The sequence below is a fragment of the Sardina pilchardus genome, chromosome 3, assembly GCF_963854185.1.
Source record: "Sardina pilchardus chromosome 3, fSarPil1.1, whole genome shotgun sequence".
In the NCBI taxonomy this organism is placed as follows: domain Eukaryota; kingdom Metazoa; phylum Chordata; class Actinopteri; order Clupeiformes; family Clupeidae; genus Sardina; species Sardina pilchardus.
The window spans coordinates 11,693,025-11,700,524 of NC_084996.1; the positions used below are offsets into that span (position 1 = coordinate 11,693,025).

General features: G+C 52.8%; 1 protein-coding gene across 1 annotated transcript in view; it reads left to right on the forward strand.

Annotated features, from left to right (window-relative positions):
* LOC134075879 (protein shisa-8) overlaps window positions 1-2,885 on the forward strand; it is a 63,186-nt gene extending 60,301 nt beyond the window's left edge. The window contains exon 4 of the mRNA XM_062530911.1: window positions 2,311-2,885. Within this exon, the coding sequence (XP_062386895.1) occupies window positions 2,311-2,885 (575 nt within the window). The remainder of the gene's footprint in view (window positions 1-2,310) is intronic.
* Window positions 2,886-7,500: the final 4,615 nt, after the last annotated feature.

Consider the following 7,500-nt stretch of genomic DNA (forward strand, 5'->3'; position numbering starts at 1 on the left):
AAGATAGAAAAAAAGAAGCAACAACAACAACTACAGGAAAAAAAAAGAAATTACAAAACAGTGAGCCGAACAAGGTTGTTAGTGTCTGAAGGCTGTGGGGCTGGCGGCTGTGACCTCACCGAGCAACACTCATGGCTGGCGCACTAATCCTCTCTGACATCCCAACCCGCTCTATTTTTACTCCCTCTGAAGTCCCGTTTAGACATCACCACCACCACCACCACCACCACCACAGCCCCCACCCCACACACAACCCCTGGCCCCCCACTTCTCTCCTCTCCTCTCCTCTCCTCTCCTCTCCCCTCTCCTCTTCTATGCCCTCCTTATCTCCTCTCCTCTACTCCCCTTCCTTTCCTATTCTCTTTGCTCCACCACTCTCCTCTGCTTTTCTCTGCTCTCTTTTTCTCTCCCTCTTCTCCTCCACTCCCCTCCACCATCCCTCATCTCCCCTCTCTTCTCCTCTCCTTTACACTCCTCTCCTCCCCTCTTCTCCTCTTCTCTACACTCCTCCCCTCCCCTCTCTTCTCCTCTCCTCTACACTCCTCCCCTCCCCTTTCCTCTCCTCTTCTCTACACTCCTCTCCTCTCCTCTCTTCTCCTCTCCTCTACACCCCTCTCCTCCCCTCTCTTCTCCTCTTCTCTACACTCCTCTCCTTCTCTCTCTTCTCCTCTCCTCTACACCCCTCTCCTCCCACATTCTGCATCAGTGCACCAGAGCATTTTGAGGTTCTTCTTTTTTTCCATCCCACATCTCCTGCTCTCTTCCATCAGAGCACTGAACCCGTCGTACTGTAGGTGAATCCCCCGCAGTCAGCTGCGCGTCCGTCCCCCAGTGCCCCCATGATGGTGGGGAGAGAGGAGCAGAGAGGAGTCCAGGACAGGGTTGTCCTCCTAGCCCCAACCGAGACCATCCAGACATGAGAATGCGCTCCCCCTGAAGATGGCATTGGCATAGCCATGTTCTGATGAAGAGGCTCCATGAGTGGAGGTTTTCTTTCCCCCCAATACAAAACTAATTGTAAGCAGTGGTTGTTGTTACCATGGTGTAAGGGGTCAGAAAAGAGAGACAGGTTGTAGGGCATATATTTCATCTGCTGGAGAGGTGATGGTGGTGATGGTGGGGGTTTGGTGGGTGTACACTGTGCATGAGCAAAATCCCAGCAGAAACAGGCCAGCTGGCATACTATTGGAAGTGAAGCATGCAGGCACTGTTCTTGCGAGGGTTTACTGGGAGGCACTGGAGCAGAGAATATGCTTAGTGTCAAGTGACCACTTTGTCGGTGAGGGCCGGGAAGGAGCGGACAAGTGCGAGTGCTGTGGCCAGCGAGAGAGTTGTGCCCATTAGGAACTCGGACGGCGTCGGTGTTGTTGTTAGCGACTGTTCACGTGCTGCAAGAACTGGGTGGGGCCCCGGAGGGGAGAGAGAGAGAGAGAGAGAGAGAGAGAGAGAGAGAGAAAGAGAGGGGGTGGTGGAGTGACGCTGCGGTAAAGTGACAGGCGGAGGAAGGGAGGTGGGGGCTGAACTGACAACTGTCTGAGTGTCTGGGCAGCTGAGAGCCCCTGCTGCCTCTGGTTACAGGGGGACCGGTGGTTAATGTGTCGCCGGACAAGTGTCTCGCTGATGCATGCTGCGCCGCGCGCCGCGCACGGCCGAGATAAATATGAATCATTTCCCGAAAACGCCGGTGAGAGGAATCCATTGTTATGTTGATCATCAAGGTCGGCCTGTTGTGTGTCCATTTCTCAACATGTGATATGGGGATAGAACAGTAAATTACGCTCAAAGTGCCTTTCCGTCTACACGCACTCTCTCATAAGGCATACGTCTTCATGATGAAAAGTTCAAAACGCGGCCAAGGGTGGCACGTCTCATTTATTTTATAAATGACATCCATACTTTTAAAAGACATAAGGGTCTTTGAATGCGGTTGAAGGGATTACAATAACATGGCAGATATTTCAGTCCCACACCATGGCTATGAACAAAACAATGATGAAAAATGGAAAATCTTCCCTTTTTACAGTGTGTTTGACTTGTACTCTATGAATAATATCTAGGAGCACTAACTGGCTGCTATTTTAATTAGCGTAATATCTTTGTTCTGAGAGTTGGTAGACAAAGCATCTGCTCAATGAATACCCAATAATGTGCTTTCATCAAACATCTGCGCTGCTATTGAATGTAGTGACTTTGTAGATGGCTAAAGATGCATGAAAAAAAAAAAAAAAAACGAAACAGATTCTCTCACATCTGTTCACGTGTATACATTTTGCTCACCCTGTTGTGCTTTTGTTCTGTCTCTGGCTTCAGACTCGGGGCTCCGGGACTACTACAAGAGCTACCCCATGATGGACTACGCGCCGCGCCAGACCTCCAGCCCGCCCACCTTCCAGCCCATCATCGCCTTCCACCCCAAGGACAAGCCCTTCCTGCCGCCGCCGGACATCCACGCGCCGCTGGCCATCGCCGCCACCGTGGCGCCGCTGGCCAAGCCCAAGATCTCCAAGACCAACACGCACCCGCTCACCTCCGCCTCGGCCTTCAAGGTGTGGGACCCCAGCAAGAGCCACGTGCAGCACCCGCAGCTGGCCCACATGGGCCCGCCGCTGCAGCAGCCGCCGCCGCACATGGGCCACGCGCAGACGCTGGTGCACGCGCACACGCTGCAGTCCATGCAGTCGCTGCAGGCGCACGCGCAGGCACAGGCCCAGGCCCAGGGGCAGCCCAACAGCCGGCGGCAGGCCTACTCGAACAAGCGGCAGTTCAGCATCGAGACGCTGCCCGAGCTCTTCTCGCAGCCGCCGCTGGGCTACGGCCAGTCGCCGCACATGCACCCCAAGCACAAGGGGCTGCCCACCAACAGCAAGACGGAGGTCACGGTCTGAGGCTGACGGGGCGACAAAACGGAGGGAGAGAGAGAAAAAAACAAGGGAGAGAGAGAGGAAAAAAAGAGAGAGCAAGAGCAAATGAGTGGGAGAGAGAGAGAGGAAGAGGGGGAAAAAGGCAAACGCCGGTCTTTACGACTGCAAATTGAGGAACACACATGGTGGATGGTGCTTGTGAATACATGCATTGCCTCTTTCAACAGCTCTGTTAGCTGGTGTTAGCGCTTAGCGCCCAAACACTCCCCTCCTCGTCGTTACCCCCACACCCCCTACCCCCTCTCCCATCCCCGGGCTCAATGGAGCCATCACACCTCTACTGCTTCCCCACAACCTCCTCTCCCACAATGAGCAACAGCTCCCACACCCTCCCAGAACAGACTGTTCTCCGTGTTAGAGGGCTGTCAGGGCAGTTCAGGCACACACGCGCACACACACACACACACGCACACACACACACACACACACACACACACACACACACACTCACACACACAAACATACACCCACACAAACACACCCACACACACAGACAAAACACACCCATTCACATACAGTATACAGGCACAGACTCACACACACACACACACACACACACACACACACACACAGAGGAGGAGATACCCCCAGAGGATGCATGTCAGCTTGGACAATGCCGCTGTGTTGTCAGCTCCCATCAGGCTCCACCTCGAGTGGAGTGAGAGATCACTCTGACAAATCTGGACCAGAGAAGGGGAAAAAGAGCGGGAGAGGAGGGGAGGAGAGGGGAAAAATACACCTTGATCGTGTGTGTGTGTGTGTGTGTGTGTGTGTGTGTGTGTGTGTGTGTGTGTGGGTTTTTTATCGTTCTGACCTGCGGCAAGAATATGCAAGGAGAACTCATGTGCGTCAGAGCACCAGCACATCACTGCTGCTCCCACGGGCTTGAGGCCCTCAAGCATGAAGGGGGGCAAGTGTACGTGTTTGTGTACGTGTGTGTGTGTGTGTGTGTGTGTGTGTGTTGGGGAGGGCGGGGGCGGGGGGGAGGGGGGGGGGGGGGACTCATCAGGTGTGGCAGCCGGCCCCCTGAGGAGAGAGGGCCAATAACCAAAGCTCACCGAGTTATTTTGGGGGGGGGGTGCTCACTTGTAACTATAGTGACAAACCACACACCCACTTCCTGCGTTCTCCCAAGACAGCGGCGGACGAGCGAGAGTGTGCGAGTGTGGGCCAGATCAGGGCCGGACGAGGGCCAGGGTGTCTCCCTAGCTGGAGGTCTCGAGAAGGTCACTGCGTTCATGTTACACTGAGACGCCTGCGCCAGGTAGACAGTGATGGCTGGGATGTGATCCGTGGGGGGCAAAGCTGGAGGAGCGTTGCGGCAACGTTTCCCGACACTGGACTGCGCTTGTTTTGAAGGCTATGAAATATTTGCAAGCGTGTGGCCTTGTAGTGAATCTTGTTTAAAAAATAAATGACTGGGAACAAAATGGAGGACACGGCGACCCCCAGAATGTTAATTCAATAAGATTAGCATCCGGAAACTATTCAGTGTGACGCATGCAAGCATTGCTATTCTGCTGATATCTATTCTTTTTTTTAAGTAAATATTTAGTTGAATGCTGTTGTATAGCTACATTGATTTATGATCTTATTATAGCATCTGATAAGGAAAGAATGTTGGCGGACGGCCACACAGCTCGTTTGAACAAATTAAGGTGATTGATTGGTAATGTCTTGGCATGCCCAACAGTTGATGAAAACAAATCATTTTTTGCATGGTAAACAACGAAGCCTCGCTTGCTAGTGGCCATCTCCACATCCCACCATTGTGTGTGCACTCACATCAGACCAGACATGCACAAGTCTATTCTAGCATTCGCTTATGACTCCCTAGCATTCACCCAACTGCACCAGAGAGGGCAACCATTTCAGCTGCGGAGACCGTTTTGGGTTTTTTTCTATGTGTGTGTGTGAAGTGGTTGCTAAGCGATGCCCGTCCCTGCAGGCTCGCCAGGCCGTTTTTCCGCTGTTCTCCGCCCGCTCCTCTCCTGGGTGTGTGTGTGTGTGTGTGTGTGTGCGTGTGGAGGATGACGGATGGAGCTCGCCTCGCTTCTGAGCCCCCCTGCGTCGGGCTCCAAGCTGCTCTCGCCCCGTGCGCCTAAACTGCCGCTTCCCGCTCCTCACGTGGGGGTGGGGGGTGGTGGGTGGTTGGTTTGGGGGGGAGAATCGAGGGGATGGTGCGGCGGTGGGGGGGGGTCCTTAATTAATGACACCCCCATTCTCAGCATGGCAGACTCCAACCCTCCATCTCCACTCCATTCCATTCCTACCCTCCCCCCCCAGACTACCATCTCTCTCCGCTCTGCATTATCCAAAGAGCCCCTCAACCAACAGAGCTCTCTCTCTCTGGCAGCCTTTCCTCGGTTGCTCAGGGATGCTCGCACCTACACGGATTGACCCTGAACTGGATTTGGCTGAACAACTAATTGGCGCTGAAAGGCTTTTGAAACACTTCCAAAAAAGAAAAGAAAAGAAAAGAAAGTGAAAAAAAAGTGGGGCCGCTATTGAAAACAACAAAAAAAGAAATGGGTGTTTGCGTGTAGATGCTTAAGAATTCTCATTGATCGGGTATACGGGGGGAAATAAAAAGAGGATGCTCTCGTCCCCTATTCTTATATTGTTTGTCAACACAGGGCAATGCATATTCATGTCCCAAGGGTCCAGGGATGTAGGCTACGGTTGTTGTTGCTTTTCCCCAGTTCCATTATGGGGACTGTGCATATTTCTTTGATGAGAAATGGAGCAGGGACTGGTGGCATGATCACGGACGCATCGTGGGGGAAAAACATGTTTATACACACGCTCCACTCCAAGCCATACCGCCCTGACGTGATGCACATCTGCCACCTTCGTTTATGCTAAAGAAAACCAACAGAGTTACGAGACAACAAGTCCCTGCAAAAAAAAAGCCCCATCCCTCTTCGCTGGAACCAGTCGATCTCGCTCTCCCTCTCTCTGTCTCTTCCCCCCCCCCCCTCCCTCTATCTTTTTCACCTGGCTAAGTGCTCAAGGACACGGAGGGTCACAGAGGTTTCCATAGCAATAAGGCACCCATCGATCCGGCGCTCCTCAGGATTGCCTGAGTGGCTTTTCAAATTAGTCCGCGGGTCAGCAGAGAGGGCTGAGGCGGGGGCACGAAAGCCTCCCGAGGAGTCAGACTGAGCCCCCCCCGAGGCATGGGAACTGATCTCAGAACAGCTATCGACTCCTCCGATCCGCTCTCCACAGGGCTGATATACAGCCTGCTGTTGTGGACGACTGTAAATACTCTCGAGCCCTTCAACGGAAGTCTAGAAGACTTTTTTTTCCCGCCCACAGAGACAATGGGGTAGTGAAATATGAAGCATAAATCCTCTCCATCTACAGTGATCACTTCAGGCTCAAGAACCCAAAGGCTCTCTCTCGCTCTCTCTCTCTCTCTCCATCTCTCTCTCTCTCTCCTTTTGGAGCCGTGCTTTTGAATAAGATACTCTTGAAAAGCAGGAGCACATTGAAGAGCTTGGACCCAAAATAAATGGCCGCGCGGGGTAATTGAAGCCGGGCCGAGCAGCCGGGGAGGTGCCACATCTCTCGTCTCTCGCCCTGTCTCTCGCTCGCGCTCGCCCGCAGGGCTAGGTGTGAGGTGGTCTCACAGCAGGGAAATGAGATCATAAGAATAACGTGCAGACAGAGACCAGGAGGCGCCCCCTGTCCTCCTGATCAGGTCAGGAGGCGGAAGGTCACTCGGGACGGGACGGACCGAGCCCCGTGGATGGCTCCATCGGTTCGCCTGCACGTCGTCCGCCTGTGTGTCTGTCTGTCTGTTTGTCTGTCAGATGAGAACCCCTTCAGGGACAAAAGCCATGCCAGGTGGGATTTAGTTTGCTGTTGAGGTGAGGCATTGTCTCTGCCCCTGATGTCACCTCCTTCACATCACGGAGAACTGGGATTGGCTGGTTTACACCCACCTCCACCCGGCCTGCCCATATTTGTCCCTTTACTGTCACTTCACTGGTGGCAGATTTAAGCTGGTGGCAAAGTCACCGCTGACCATCTGAAACAGCGAGACAGTGTTGTGGTGGTGACCTTCCCAGGTGAGGTGCCCTATGGGGAGTCCATGGCCTGTGTGGGGAAATGTTAAAACATTTGGAGCGGACATTTTACGATTCAAGACAGTTCGCGACATTCGCAGCACTCTTGGAGAAGTTAACAAATGACCTTTTACGAGAAGAACTTTTACTTCCGAGGCTCTGTGAAGGAGCAAACTTTTACGGACCTTATCCATTTATAGGATAGGTACAGGACCAAAAAAAACCCACACAGGAATCATAAGAGATTGAGTACACGCAAACCTCTGTGAATGTTAGACTTCTGGCGCCCCTGTGTATATTGCTACTACATCTCTCCTGTCAAAGGCCTGTGGGACATCAGAGACGCGTGCATACTCAATCTCTAGTGATTACACCTGTCTGTGGCACTCCGACAAGAGCTAAATGACTGTTCTTTGTAAGACTTTTTTTCTCGAGCACAAGTATTCTACCTGCGTTTTCCGAATGCAACCAGGTAGACATACTTGTGGTCCATCTTCAGCAATATA